General features: G+C 40.9%; 1 protein-coding gene across 1 annotated transcript in view; it reads left to right on the top strand.

The window, feature by feature from the left end:
• The window catches only part of LOC108786516 (neurogenic locus notch homolog protein 1-like), a 52,094-nt gene that overhangs the window by 1,470 nt on the left and 34,212 nt on the right, over nt 1–16,412 (top strand). The window contains exons 2-7 of the mRNA XM_018555834.1: nt 8,205–8,286; nt 9,706–9,842; nt 12,123–12,470; nt 13,133–13,255; nt 14,523–14,753; nt 15,433–15,588. Coding sequence (XP_018411336.1) covers nt 8,205–8,286; nt 9,706–9,842; nt 12,123–12,470; nt 13,133–13,255; nt 14,523–14,753; nt 15,433–15,588 — 1,077 coding nt within the window. The remainder of the gene's footprint in view (nt 1–8,204; nt 8,287–9,705; nt 9,843–12,122; nt 12,471–13,132; nt 13,256–14,522; nt 14,754–15,432; nt 15,589–16,412) is intronic.

Genomic DNA, 16,412 nt, shown 5'->3' with positions numbered 1-16,412 from the left:
TTGTTTTTTTAACATTATTCATACAAAAGGAATATTCACAGATATTAGCAGGGCCTGTTTATAAATAGACCCCTGTATGCTCACCACCTTGTGTGACGAGAATCACACTAATAGTGCACCACTAATCGGGCTTTAGGAAAGCAATGTTCCCCTTAGCATACCATTTCACAGCATCTCCTACTATAGTTGTAAAACTATCCAGCCATTGATGACAATTATGTTGGAAGATCTTTCATGCGATTTTCTTTCAGCTCTTGATCTATGGAAGGCGTGAGACTTCATCTATAGATGTTAATTTCCTGGTACACAAAGTCGCTAATCACGATCTGTATGTTCTTATTCTATACAAGCAGAGGTGTAGTAGTTCTTCTTTTACTCTATATTCCTATATGGAGTTATAGTGTCACAAATTGCAAGGCTACCAATAGAATTCCAAGGATGTCAGGTGGGCTTGTAGTATGTGGTTGCTTTCTGGCACCACAGTCGCCCAGTAGGCCCATAAGTATGACCGTTGGGCTGGGTTGGATATTTGAGTTCATATCGGTATATGCTCTTTGCTATGAGGGCCCGTGTATACTGTTATGTATTAAACAATGCGCTAACACACTTGCTCCGTTTCCCCCCCACAATAAGTCTCCATTTAAACCTGAGTAGAGCATATTTTGTCAATTTTTGTGTCTGTCTTTCAGCCTTGAGTGTTTTTTGGGTTGTTTTTTTTTTAACCTACAGATAGCTAGTTATTGGGTGAAGGAGACGCATAATTGTGCAAAAAAAGTGTATATTTCATGCACTCATTGAAGTCTATAGGGCCAGAAAAATGTGAGATTCTGCACCCCATGCATGCAATTCTTGCCTGCATGGGGTGCACGGGGGTTTTGTGAACAGTTTTGGGCACCAGTTCACAAAAAGGATGTTGTGGAACTGGAGAAAGTGCAGCGAAGGGCGACCAAACTCATAAGAGGCATGAAGGAGCTCAGCTATGAGGATTGATTAGGGGTTAAAGGGGTTAAAGTGATAGCTTAAAAACCTTGTGACTTTAATATTTCAAATGCAGATGAAATCACTTACAATGGATGTTTACAGGTTATAGCTTCCTGTAGAATGAGCTGGTCCCCTGAGCACTGGTCCTGATATCCTCTTATAGGGTGGCCCCTTTCCCTTGCAGGGTCCTATGGAGCCACCCTTGTGTGTGCTAGTGAGCTGTGTGTGTCTCCACAAACACACAAGCACAGCAAGGCAATCCACTCCTCGGTGCTCTGATTCCTGCTTCTCATTTGTCCCTTCTCCAAGCTGGATAGCTGCTGAAGTCTTCTCTGTCCTTTGTGATCTTGTACTGGACAGGAAGTTCAGGGAAGCGGAGCTGAAAGAGTTGGCGCTGTTCAGAAACATGATGACTGAAAGTGCTTGGACACAAATGTAAAGCAATACTTTGCTGGGCGATGTATATTTGTTTGCTCTGGATTCATTACTGAAAACCATTCAGAATTGTAGGGAGGAGGGTGGAGAGGACAGACGCACAGCGAGGGAATGATGTGTATAGCAGAGCCGGGCAGGATGCAGGTGCAGCGCACTGACTCCGTACAGAAATAGCATCATTATTCCTGAACCTTGACAGAAGGAAGTAATAGTATGGAAGGTGTAGTGAGAGAGGAGGGCAGAGTGCTGCCCCAGACATCTGCACAACCGAGACTGGACCGGAGAAAATAAACCACCCGACTGACACTCGGCATCGATGCCAACATCAGGAAAGACTTCCCCCAGCAGAGACGAGCAACTTTCTGATTCAGTCAGTTCTGGTCTTCCTGGAAGTCCTAAGCCGACTCTAAAAATGTATAACAAAGCAAATGATATAAAATTGTGCTGAATTGTTTGGTACGTCCGGCTTGGTGAGATGTTGGGGTTGTAAAACAACTGTGGGCATCGGCTGTCAGAATACAGCAGCCGTCACAGGGGGATTCCTCCATCCACACTCTTTAGCATGTATAGGGGAATCAAGTGTATCTTATTAATCAGACCGTGGGGCTGAATAAGAGGAATCTTAGGGGCTGATTTATCATGTCTTCGCAAAGCAAATATCTGTACGAATGCCATCCCATTCTGTCACTCTGCTTAATACACCTATTGGCGTGCTCTTTGTCATCTGATTGGTTCTTTGAGCTGCTTCTTCCTCTCACGCTCTAAGCTCTGCTATACAGGGATGGCAAGAGGTTGACACCAAGTAAAATTTAGATTGTATGCCCTCAGGGGCACGACCCTCCTTACCATCTTGTCTTGATTTGTATTGTGATTGTAATGTCTTCCTTATATTGTATAGCGCTGCGCAAACTGTTGATGCTATATAAATCCTGTATAATAATAATAATAATTTGCATTTTAATTAGCAGACATTTACAAACATCAAAGACCTTTATGAACCAATCTGTCAGTAATTTGTTTCTTGGTTCAGCTTTTCTTGTCAAAAGTGTGTTATTTTTAATGTCTGCAGCTATTCCACTAACCTGTGACCTATCCCTAACACTGAGCCCAATGCCTAACCCTCTCCTGCTCTCTAACAAAGATGATAAATCAGTGTTTGGTGGCTGCTGGAGAGTTGAAGTCTATCTCCAGAGAAAACACCAAAATCCCCTTGCAGTGAGGCTGCCCTGGCATCTCTGGGCTGAGTTCCCGGGTCTTCACACATGCCGTGATTATTATAATGAGTTCCCACTCTGCCTTTGGCTTTTACCTATCTTATACTACAGGATGAGCCGGAACACCCAAAGGTGGGAGGGGACACCCAAAGGTGGAAAAAGAAACCCAGGTGGGATGGGACAACCAAAGCTACTAAGTGGACAGTAACAGAGTTGGGAATTATCACAGGCAGATCTTAATAGTGGATCTTAAAAGCATAGTTCCAGCTTTTGAAAAAAAAAATAAACAAACACATCATTAAAAGAAAAAAATTTGCATTCGTTATTTTTTTGCATTGAACCTGCAAGCCACGATCAGTTGATCACAGGTGCAATGCTCAGACTCCTGCAGACTATTCCTCTCAGGGATGGGGAGTAGGAGAATGGATTGCTGTGCATGTGTGTTTGTGGAGACACATGGCTTACTAGCACACACAAGGGTGGCTCCATAGAACCCTGCAATGGAAAGGAGTCAATCTTAAAACAGGATATCAGGACCAGTGCTCAGGGGACCAGCTGATTCTGCAGGAAACTAAAACATCAAGAAGCAGCATCCGTTCTAAGTGATTTCATCAGCATTTGGAATGGTTTGAAAACCTTTTGACTTTATTATCACTTTAACCTTTAATAGTGGAGGATCTAGTACCTCAGGGGACTGACTGAGCCAGTTCTGCCCCACTTATCACTTAAATATCACTCTTGGGTGGCCTGACCCTTTAAGGCATTGTTGCTACTGCTATGAAGATGCGTTGTCTTCTATGACTTAACAAACAAATCTTTCAAAGTGACACAAATCTGTAACACGCAGAAACTTTCTGCAAATATCCGCTCTTAATGCAGAACAAATGTTTGAATGAATGGTCTGTGAGACAAAAGAACAATCCTCTCGCTGTCTCTGATCTCTCTAAAAATATATGTTTGTTTTACAAAGAGGAAATCACATGACTCACGGCGATGGTTTGTACCTAACATGATCTCTGACACCTCCCACCGCTTATCTTTGACTCCGTGGTCGTTCCATTGTGCGGTACAATACTGTTCTCATGCAGGTTTCTCCTTCACATATCTTACGGGGAAGGTTTAGGATATGGAGTCCAGTCTGGAGACATGTAACGTTCCCTATATAATGGATTTCAGACCGGTAGTAGAATGTTCTCACCTTCTACCATAGAAGAGCCGTATTTCTGTTTATTGTGTTCCCACACACAGCAGGAAAACAACAGGAAGAGGGTGACATCTCCACCCCTTTACATTCCTCTGCCGAGTGACTTCTACTCTCTACGTGCATCACCCCACGTCACACATATATATATATATATATACAGTTTATTGGATATAGCTTTAATACAACCAGACTGCTTGCTTTAAAGCAGCTCCGGGCACAAAGGGGGTAGCACCACTGCAAAGGTTAATAAAACTTGTGCCTAGAGTTCTGCTTTAAGTGGACCTTTTGATAACTTTCGGATGAGTTGGATAATTACGAATTAATGTTCGTTGCAAAAAAGTAAAAAATAAACAGGGTTATTCATTAAAGGGTGAAGAGTTTGGAGAAGTCGGGAGAAGTGAACAATCTAGGACAACATAGCTGAACTGGAAAGTGAGCTGGATTGGATAATTTTTCCACATCAGCGATGTTGTCCTAGATTGTTCACTTCTCCTGCCTTCTCCAAACTCTTCACCCTTCTGTGAATAACCCTGCAAATATTTTGAAGAATTCCGCCAGTTACATAAAAAATAAGGAAATAAAACAAATCTTATTCTATCAATCTTGAACAGCAAGTCAAAATCGGCTACAGAATTTCTAGTTATACAGATATAGTAGATATAGGGAAGGACAGTTTTTTTTCTTTCTCCAAACTCTTCACCCTTTTGTGAATAACCCTGTCAGTCTCTCCTGGGTCTCTTTGCCTTTGTAGCCAGGGTTATTTCTGTTGTTAAAGTTGCTTGGAATTGTTTCTGTCCGGTTATGGTCGCAGTTGTTATTTGGGATCATCAACTTAAAAATTAAAGAATTATTTTGCACACAGAAAATAAAGATATTTACCTCGCTGCTAATTATATCTGTACAAAATAAGTCAAGGCAACTGGACTTGCTGTATTTTTGTTGAAGAGGTTTCACTGGTCATCCAACCAGCTTTCTCAATTCTGAATTGAGAAAGCTGGTTGGATGACCAGTGAAACGTCTTCAAGAAAAATACAGCAAGTCCAGTTGCCTTGAATTATTTTTTACAGATATACCATGACCTGGATGAATGAGAACCTTCACACACTCGCTGCTAATTGCTTAGCATTTAAGTTGGAGTCTAAAGTGTTCAGATTTTGGATCTACAATGCAGGAAGTTTAATATTTGGCACAAAGACTAAGCATGTTCCTGGTATCGCCAATAGGATTGTGGGTTCTTTGTCTTGTTTGCAGAGATTTCGTTAAATTGGGCCTAAAGCAAATGTTGAGGGTTGTCCATGCCCTGATCATCTCTGGGGCTTAATCTGGGACTGAGTGCATTTAACTTCAAACACCCAGTTTCTGGTAAGACCTGAACAGAATATTTGTGTGCCTGGTCCAGGGGGTGTAATTTTTGGTAATCTGTTCCTGTTGGCATAGTAGGCCTTTGGTTGATGATAGGGACCCTATTTCTTTGCAGATTACTCTGCCTGATGTATATATTCCTTTTAATACAGTTGTTCTTCTCCCAAAGGCAAGGATTTAGGGTTGTCAGATAACAATTTCTTATAAGTCCTTGTTGTCTGTTTTGCTTTAGTCAGACATTTCAGTTGTGGTGACTCTGTGTAGATCAAAAACTGACCAGGTTCTTGGTATTTCTTTTACTTAATCCTCATATCCAAGGGTCCTTTTGGTCTGTTCAGATGCTTCTCTTTTAGCTAGATTTTAGTTTTATTTTATTATTATTGTCTTAAAAGATTGCATCTATCTAGTTTTCAATATCCTGTTGTTTTAGTATTGGTGTGGCGAAGGAAGCAAGTTAATTGGTTGGAGGAAGTGAAGAGAGTTGGTTGCCGGGATAGCCATAGATTTAGAGTTTATATTTGTCTACGTTTATCAGTTAATTAGCTTTATTTAGGTTTGGATAACTTCTGTTTTGAAGTCTGATGGTGGGGTGTAAGATATATTAGATGGATTAATATTCAAGAATGAGAACTGTCAAATCTATAGTCTATCCTGAATGCTTTGATCAATAATGTAGGGGACAATAACCTGGGTGAGATTAGGATTTTGGAGTTGTCATGTGAAATAAAGAATTATTTGTTTTATTTTAAATCGTTTTTCCCCCAGTCTATTATAGTTTTTTTCAGAAATGGTTCCCAGGCTCCTCCAGTCTATAGTTTATAGGATACACCTGGACAGGCCTAGAAAGCGTCCATAATTTCTGGGTTTTGGTTGGGGGTTTTGCTTATCGGCACTCTGATCCAAAGGATGTTGTTGATTAGAACCAAAGGGTTCTTGTCTTATTAGATTCACTTGTTAGGAATAGGTCTAGATAGTTGTAATTTAGGTCTGTAGAATATAATTGAACAGGTCCCTGTGTATTGAGGGCCTTAACAGGTTGGCTCCAGGGCTGCTTTGCCCGATAGGGCTAGTTATCCAGTCTCGTGTTGAATGGACAAGATTATTTATTTTATTATGGAGTGCTGCTTTATTGTTTGCCCTGCACCTCCACCCTATGACTAGTTACATTTATGGTAAATGTATTGATTGATAATACATTTCTGTTATTTTGAGGTCACCTACAAATAAACATCACTATCTTTGCCGCCACCTATGATGATTAGAGCAATCTGTGTTACTTTGATTTGAAAGCAATAGAAGGCTATTTTAGGCCTTTGAACTGTTAGTCTCTGGTACTGGTCCCTTTGTACTTTATATAATATCAAATATAGAAGAATAGCTGGAATGTTCTACTCTGTATTGTACACAGACAAATCCTGCAGAAAATATGCTGCATTCTCTTCTGAAGTTTTTTCTTTAATAAAAACTTTCCGTTTTGGCTGTCACAAAAGGAAGAAAGCACAGATGTTAAATGTCTTGAACAACACTGAGACAATGGCTATGAACAAGGAACACTGCAATGAAACACAATTCAGCATCTGTTTAGTACATACTCATATGATGAGACAAAATCAAAGTGTCATACTTTTGACTAAGGCACCGCAAAGACCACTTGTACTTTATACATAACACTCATCTCCAGGCAAAAGGGCGGCAGTATGTTTGGAAAAAAAACCTTTCCTGGCTTACCAGGAACATGCCCTACATTCTTCCACGGTTCCTCTTGTGTCTAGAAAACTAGCCATCAACATTGGTGTAACAAGCACCTGGCCCTATGACCAGCCACTGCTGCTCTCTCTGCTCTCTCTGTTCTCTCTGCTCTTGTAGGGCAACAGTCATGCCCACCATAGTCCTAACAAGTTCTGTAAGGTGTGACTAATTTCCAAAGGACAAGACCTAGCCTCTCAGGTTTCTCCTCCATGCAGCATGAGATAGAAGACATTTTGTCAGAGTACTATGACATCACTTCAAGTAAATTTATCTGGCAAGTACCTTGGTCAAGACTGAGCTGATGAGGGGGCTTCTGTTGCATCTCTCGTCCGACACCCATGGAAGTGATGACAAGGAGCATGAGGACACAGAGTGACAGGAGTGCTGGTGTTGCAGGCTGGATTGGATGTGCATACAGGTCAGGCCACAATGGGTAGGCAGAGATCTAGAGAGAAGGCGGGCTGGGTCGACCATGGGTAATCAGGAAAAAGCTGAAGACCACTCAGCAATTTGTGCACATTACATGCCCATTTATAAAGGCCGCTTGGAGTATAGTAATGCACGCTAATTTGTGTGCACCTGTTTGCTAATGTGCACTTGTCTGCAATTCTTTGCACAGGACCATGGGCAATAGCATGTGCAAGTGCTCAAACCTGCAACGGTCTTCTGGAATGCATTGGGCTTTTGCTATAGTGTCAGAAAATATTTCTGGGCATTGTTTATGCATATGGGGGAGGAAACTTTTTATTTAAATTTAAGCTCATGCTGGGGTCCATATTTAAGCTTCCGTTACTGAGCAATCAGGTGTGAGAACTAATGCTAGCACACACCGACGGAGGCAGCATATTGTCTGCTTCATGATCACAACTACTTTTTAACTTTACAGACCACTCAACAAGATAATGCAAAGATGGTTTGAAGAACTATAAAGAGCCTACAGGCTGCTCCCAACTTCTACCAATGTCCCGTAAAGTTCTTTTGATGAATTAGTCACTAATGGTCAGAGGCAGCCAAAAGAGTGGAACAAGATAAGGAGAATGTTATCTTTGGTGCTGCTTCCTCTAACCCTGGTGCCCTAGGTATTGACCCTCAAGCGTCCTTATGGCAAATACACCCCTGGTAATTGTTTACAATTATTGAAGAGCATTTTAGATATCAAGAGTTCTCAGAAAAGTTTGTTAAACCATTTACCTTCTTGTAGGTTTGTATTACGATTATATTCTGTTTTATAATAATAATAATACTCCCCCCGTCCTCAGCTTTACAGTGTGAAAATTCCCAGGATTCGTGCCTTAACGGAGGAACGTGTATGAGGCTCCAGAATGGAACTCACCTCTGCAGGTAACACAATGTCTTTATTCCAAACCTTTATCATATTGGTAATAATAAGCCACATGTCTGTGCCTATCAGGATTGAGATTGCCAGTGCTCTTTATCAGAAGGGGAAGTAAACATTATACCTAAATGAAATTTTAAAAAAGCTATATGTAAAAAAAACTTTTAATATGCACATGCCCCTCTGCCCATCTATACTGAATTGAAGGGAGACCACTGCCTGGAAAATCATCTGCATCCAACACTTTCCGGAGTATCGGATAACCAGTCGCCTTCTGTGGTTCCATCTGCCAACCACTTTGTCTGTTAGGGGCACAGTGTTGACAGAGGATCAATGGATAGAACCATAGGACTCAGCAGAGGACCAATAAAGCCATCAGCCCAGAAGTGATGCAGTAGCTCTTCAATACAGCAAAGACAAAATAGTATATAGGTTTTCTTTTCCATGTGGCTTTTTTGGGAAAATGTGGACTTTAAAGTGACACTAAACTCAGGAGTTAAATCGTAAAAATGAATTCAAGTACCCTAATTATTAACAAAAATGTATCTTATTTGTGTATCACTCGGCTGTAGATCCTCCAATCATCTCTGAATTGGTGCTGACACTGTCCTTCCTTCTGGAGGGTGGCTGCTTTTGTTCCCCATGGTCCCTGTGTGTGTTGTAAAGTAGTCACTGCTCTAAGCTCACTCCTGTGAGGGACTACAATCTCAATACAAATAGATAGCAAAACAAGAGGTTGTAGTCCATCACAGGAGTGAGCTTGGAGCAGTGACTACTTTACAACACACACAGGGACCATGGGGAACAAAAGCCCCCTCCAGAAGGAAGGACAGTGTCACCACCAATCCAGAGATGATTTGAGGATCTACAGCCGAGTGATACACAAATAAGATACATTTTTGTTAATAGATGAGGTACTTGAATCCATTTTTAGGATTTAATGTCTGAGTTTAGTGTCACTTTAGGGAAATGTAAAGTGTTTTTTTGTCAATTTTAATTTGCATTTGTTTTATAGTGTATTTTGTATGTTTTATATCATCATTTTTATTATTTGTACAGAATCATTAGTTTACAATTCAATATTGATACAGTTGCTTTTATGCTTCAGTGTCTGCAGTGCATGCTGGGTTTTCCAGTTAGAAAGCCAAGCACTAGCTCTCCACTTGAAGACTGAAGATGTAGAGCACTCTTTCTACTAGAAGTAGTAGAGTCATTAAATCTTGGTACTAAGTAATCTTAGATCCCGCTATTCTCAGCAGAACAGTAAACAATTTCATGCCAGACTAACAAACTTGCATTTGCTACTTTTGAGTATAAATATAAAATGTGTACAGACAATATTTCATATTTAATTTATTTGTAATAAAAAACATTTGCACCACGCTTGTATTATGCATATTTAGAATTTATGTTCTGTCTCTCAGCTGCCTTGGCGGTTTTCAGGGTGACCGGTGTCAGTTTGCTGACCCTCCATGTTCACCGTTTCTTTGCCACAATGGAGGCACATGTAAACGATTGTCATCCTCAGAGTATCGCTGTACATGTGGCCCTGGATGGACAGGTGAGACATTTCAGTGTGAGATGAGGGTGCTTCCAAATCCTACTGTATGTTCATTATTTATTATGCATTGTATTTATTTATATCGCACTTTATAAAGGACAGAGAACCATTCACATTAATCCCTGTTTCTGTATAGCTCACTATGTAACAAACCTAAAGAAAGATTAGCGCTGTGACGCTGTCCCTCCCATCTAAATTACTTCAAAACTGTAAGGGAAGTATAAAACCCATTAGCACGTTCAACATATATTTGAAGCAATGTTCCTTGTAACAGTAAAACAATCTATTCAAATAAAAAGTCCAAAGTTGCTAAACAGTGCATTGTCCAACATCCACATGAACCCGTATATACTTCAAGTTGTGCCCCACTTCTGTGTAATAAGATAATAAGCTTCACTCTGTCTAATCTCCTCCACCTCAAACCAACTAAACCGATAGACCTGACCTTTACAATATAAAAAGATAAGAAGCTCATGGTGAATCTTCCATCTGCTTGGGAACATCCATCTCCAGCCTTATATATCACCCCTCTTTACGAGAGCACTAAACAATTTCTGTTGATTTTTTATATATCTCCCCTCATAGCTCTCAAATAACTTAATAACATAACACAAAAAGCTTCTTATAGTGTAGAACTGCAGAACCCATATTACAACATAAAAACAATATAACTCAAATGTTCCTTTGCTACGAACTAGCAACAGTAGCAATGGCTTAGCGTGCAGCTGCTCCGCATACAGATAATTAGACCTCCGACCTCACAGACATGACTGTTTCTCCTTGTATGTGCCAAGTCCCACCATCCAACACATTTGGACACTAGTGGACTTTGTCAAGGGAAACCTAAGCACCTGGAGGAAACCCATGCAAACAATAGGGAAAACAGTCAAACCATGTCATAGGGAACAACACTAAGAGCTGAACCCAAGACCCCAGTACTGAAATGTGAAAAGGGGACTGACAGTGTTTCTTCTTGGAAAAGCCAGAGGGACGTGGATTTGGTGGGCCATCACCTTAAAACACAAAGAAAGTACAACTGTGCTTCAGATGTGGGTAGCAAGGTGGTTGAATTGTTAGCACTCTTGTCCTGTAGCTGTGATTGTGCATACTAGTAATAAGGTGTTTGCATGTTCTGACCCAACTAAATGTTCCACCTATGTCTACCATCCTAAAAGAAGCTGGTAGATCCGTAGGTGTCTGATCAAGCTGGCCCGAGATTGTGTTTGAGTGAGGCAGTGACCTTAGTAGTAAGCTCCTTTGGGGTAGTGATAGATGTTAATGATTTTCTGTACTATGTTAAATCACTGAAGAACCTCGTAATAATAAATTATGTTCAGCATATTACGTATCGTGGTACTGATAGTCATTCATGCTCATTTCATAAGTGTTGCTTAACAGGCCACACCCAGGTTCCCAGGTTTCCAGTAATATTACAGAGCTGAGTCATAGTATCCTTATGGTATATTGTATATTGGAGTAAGAACATTGTTCTAGATTCCTGGAAGATCACAATGGCACCTTAAGATTTGTACATTCACAGAATGCCCATAGTTACTTCCTAGTTATGTCCTTCCTCTTTTCCCATCAAAGAAAATTCATTCTGATGAATACATTCCTGCAGTAACAGGTAATACATTATTTGTTTAAGTCCTAAAATATTTAAATTTCAACCCAAGTATTGTTGAAAGCTATTATGTGTGTTTTAATAAATTCCACCCCATCCCTGCCCCTTTGAGTAATAGACCTTTTGATGCCTTAAAGTGAACCTGAGCTTTGCCCAATAATGGCATGCTGACAATTGGGTCCCAATAGCTCCTTGACATTTGGGTTCTTAGACTAGTATGTTCACTGAAACAAAGGTTGGTCATTGCTTATTGTCTCTTCTAGATTATGACATAAGTGAAAACTACTTTTAAGGCAATAATAACTTTATAAAGAAAGTGATACTTAATAGAATTCATATAATTGAATTAGCTTTGTGTAATCAAGGTGATACTGCAAAGGTCATACCGCAATGGAAGAGTTCACATCTAATCCTGCTTTGGTGACAACTCTTGATTTTCCCTTGCTTCCAGTCTTGGTGAGAGTGGTCTCTCAAGACAAACAGAGAAGGTGCAGCTCCCCAGCAGGCACACAGACAGCAATGGGAACCTGACGGGTGTTCTAAACTCTCACTACTTCATCTAAAAATACATTTATAAACCGTTTAATATCAGGTTATCAGACCATGAAGATTTTATATTGCAGAGAAGTTGTTATCTTTATTGTCTCATCCCTCAGGCAAACACTGTGAATTAATCGATCATTGTACCACCAACCGATGCATGAATAAAGGGAAATGTGTCAACAAGGATGTGAACCCTCGTGGGGGTTTTGAATGCCAGTGCCAGCGTGGCTACACTGGAGAGGCTTGTGAGAAGGACGTAGATGAATGCCAGGAAGCTGGCATATGCAAGAATGGTGGGACTTGTAAGAACACCGTAGGATCCTTCTTGTGTGTGTGCCCAGCTATGTACGACGGAATAAACTGTGAAATGAGAAGAGGACGGTGCTCTATACACAGCTGCCTCAATGCCGGGACTTGCCATCAAAGAAACCTCAACTTATACCAGTGTGCATGCCCACCGGGTAAGCGTATCTCCTTCACTTATTAGTATCCTTTTGCCATATCGCCACCACCAAATTTAATTATAAAAACAAAATAGAAGCATCTCATAGAATACAATTTATTTAAATGTAGAACTTGTCTTAAAACTACTTTTACAGGGCTATTCACAAAAGGGTGAAGAGTTTGGAGAAGACAGGAGAAGTGAACAATCTAGGACAACATAGCTGAACTGGAAACATTCTCCAATTCAGCTCACTCTCCAGTTCAGCTATGTTCTCCTAGATTGTTCACTTCTCCTGCCTTCTCCAAACTCTTCACCCTTTTGTGAATAACTCCATCAGTGTTTTGATTCCATGTCTTCAGGTTATCTTTTATAGTTCTACTGATATACTCAAGAAAAACAGCCAAATATATAGCTGATGATACTTATATTTTAATGGAGGACAATATAAGAGGAATATGAAGGCCCCAAAACTTTAAAACCCAACTGTCCCCCAGTGCCCTCTGTTCCACAGCAGAGGGCCCTACAGGACCATTGGGTTAAAAATAAGTGTAAGATTCCTTTAGGGCTATAACAATGTTGGTGTTATATAGTGACATGAAGGTAGTTTTTTTGGCAAAGGTTTGGTAGCCGGTACAAGGCTATGTTGTCATTTTGATAATGGTCTGTGTTATACTTTAGGCTACACTGGATCTGATTGTGAGGAGAACATTGATGACTGCATTAACCACAAATGTAAAAATGGAGGGAGCTGCATAGACGGACTTGAAAAATACACATGTAAATGTCCTCCTGGATGGGAAGGTGAGCCCAGAGCCCCAGTCACTTCTGCTTTCATTTATATATTCTTTGTCTTAAGATCTTTTGTTTACCTACCTGTTTCCTTGTCTGGGTACAGTGGTAGAAGAGGTCCAAATACATGTAATATGTATCATCAGTTAACTTTCTGCATACATCTTTAGATAACCTGCTTTGAACATGAACTTATAGAGGCAGTTTTTTGGGCGCTAAAACTCAGTGTATTGTATCTCTATGAAGGCTCTCATTTATTGAGGTCATGGTATAGCTAATATTAGCTTATCACATTCAACTGGACTTGTTCTGTAATGCTGAAAGCAGAATAAGTCAAGCTGAAAGTGACTAACTACTACTAGCTCAATGCATTGTATCTACACAATATGGCCAAAAGTCTGTGGGTGCTTGACCATCACACCCAGAGGCGGCTCTCTAATTAGGCAAGTTAGGCGGTCGCCTTAGGCCTCGCACTCACGAGGGCCTCGCGGCCACCTAACTCGCCTCCACTACAGCTCCATTTCACTTGACTCAGCAGAGGGCAGAGGGAGCAGCGATTTCCTCACGGGAAGAATGGGGCTCCGGCAATTCCCCCCGCAGCCTCCGTACCGCACCGACACCCCCCCCCCGGATCTGTCACTTGCAGTGTAGTAAGAGAATCCGCACGGCGAGTCCTTCGTCGCGGTTTCTCCTGCTAGTGCTGATTGGAAGTGAGGCGGCAGCACAGGGAGCAGAGCCGCATAAGCCGATGTTTACTCTATAGCGCCAACTCCTGTCACAGGTGGAGTGATACCAAATGCACTCCGCCTGTGAGGAATCTATAGTGAAAGTGTGTTTCACTTTTTCTGGTTACCAAATTGCTCTTGGAAAGGTACCCCTGATTGCCCTGATCACCCTATTCTTAACTTTGCCATTTTGAATTATTTCATTTGGATTTGCATTAACTTTGGATTGTTATACATTAAAAAAATATAAAAAAATAAGACCTACCCCGAAAATAAGACCTAGTGTGTTTTTGTGAGCCAAAAAAAATATAAGACAGTGTCTTATTTTCGGGGAAACACGGTAGCATTTTCTTTGAGTATGGGTGTAAGTGGGGGCCTCACTTTTGAGTTTTGCCTAAGGCCTCACAAAGTCTAGAGCCGCCTCTGATCACACCTATGTAAAATTGTTTGACATCCCAAGGATGCTGGGGTCCACATGTTACAACATATTACAACAACTCTCCTGGCTTTTCCCTATATTTTATAACATTTATTTGTCTCTTCTTCTCCACTAGGAGGACTTTGTTCCAAAGACATTGATGAATGTCAGACTCCTGGCATATGTAGAAATGGCGGTACTTGTCAGAACACATACGGAGGATACAAATGTGTATGCGTTAATGGATGGGATGGTGACAACTGTGAACACAACATTGATGACTGTGCAACAGCCACTTGTGCTGAGGGGTCTACCTGCATCGACCAAGTGGGGACGTATATCTGCCAGTGCCCCCCAGGAAGGATTGGTAAATGCCTAAAACTTATCTGGATGGCTACATCTAAAAACATGGAAGAGTTGGGCAAATGCAGTAGCAGCAGCACAGTCAGATGGAGTTGACATATTAAACATTATGAAGGCAGGCTGCCATTGATGATCTCTTCTTCTATAAAATGCTTATTTTCTGGCTGTCATGGCAACTTATCAGCTTTAGTAGGAAGAAGCATAGAAATCACAAGTTCTGACTTTACTTTGATACCCTGGATTTGCAGGATTTGCATGTTTGTTCTCATCAGTGACCCAAAAAGAAAAAATGACTGCCAAACAATTAGCATGCTGTTAGGAGTTCAGCAATGACAGTCTCCATAATTCTCTAATTATATGTTTCTTTAAAGTGGAACTCTAGATTAACATCTCCCCTGGTTCAAACATTGCCAGGCGTGTGAGGCCCCTGCAGTCTTGTCTACCAGCATGTTTGTCCCAGGTCAGAGACTTTCTTGGAAATTAAGAAAAAGAGATGACAGCCACTGAGTTTGTACTTTTAAAAACAATTCAGCAGTGGTAGCTCCCATAATTGTATCCCCATAGGTTCCCTTTTCACTTTTACACAGAGGTATAATGGCTTGCTATACGGTCCAGCACTTTATACACTTTTTTAACAGTTGAGTACCCACATTACATAACTGTGCATGTTTCCTCTATGCCAGGTCTTCTGTGCCACATGGAGGACGGATGTAAAAAAAATCAATGTCACCCAGAAGCCACTTGTGATACTGATCCCTCGTCCCACAGGATCTTTTGCCGTTGCCAGCCGGGCTATACCGGACCCACTTGTTATGAAGACCTGGATGAATGCCAGTTAGGTGAGTGTTCAGCAGCTATATGAAGTCATTTTTCAGAAAAAGATGTTGGTGAGCTGGAGTGAGTGCAGAGAATAGCAACTAAAGGTCATGGTGGACCTCAACTATTAGAAAAGATCAACTGAATTGAAATTATTGTTTTTTTAGGAGAGGTACTTAAGGGGGAAATGATCACCATGTATAAAAACATAAATGCTCCATGTAGTGAACTTGATGCAAAGGTGTTCCCTTTAAGCCTTTTGAAATGGAGGCCTTCTTTGTGCTCGGAGGAAAACAAGTTTAACCTCCACATAAAGAAAATGCTTTTTTGAAGTAACCACTAGGAAATGTGCTTAAAAAATAGGCTGGGCATGTTTCTAAAGGCACAAAATATGGCTGGCTATTAATATTTATAAGGAATAACACTGTAGAGTGTTGATCCAGCATGTATCCAGTTGCCTTAGGGGATTAAGAAATAATTTTGTTCCCTGTTAGAGCAAATTGGAGCCTGCCTAATAAGGGTTCTTTCAAACCGAATTACAGTTTGATCTGTGGAGTATCTAATTGCCTTAAAGGTTTAGGAACAAATACCTTTCCCTATTACTCTGCTAGATTGTATTGGGCCCTCCTAGCCTGTCCAGGGTATACACCGACCCACCAGGGGCCACCAATTAATTGACTTCCACACAGTTGATGTTTTGCTTGCAGAGAATTTACTCAGCAACTTTTTTTTAGGGATTAAGGGTGAGGGCACAGGACATCCCTAAAGTCACAGCAGACTCCATTTATGGAGAAGATAAAAAAATGAAACCTTTATTCTTACCTCTCACAAGTAAAGAACCTTCAAG

The sequence above is a fragment of the Nanorana parkeri genome, unplaced genomic scaffold, assembly GCF_000935625.1.
Source record: "Nanorana parkeri isolate BGI_ZX_2015 unplaced genomic scaffold, ASM93562v1 scaffold215, whole genome shotgun sequence".
Lineage (NCBI taxonomy): Eukaryota > Metazoa > Chordata > Amphibia > Anura > Dicroglossidae > Nanorana > Nanorana parkeri.
The sequence above is the reverse complement of the archived record's forward strand: the minus strand, read 5'-3'. Positions and strand labels throughout refer to the sequence as shown.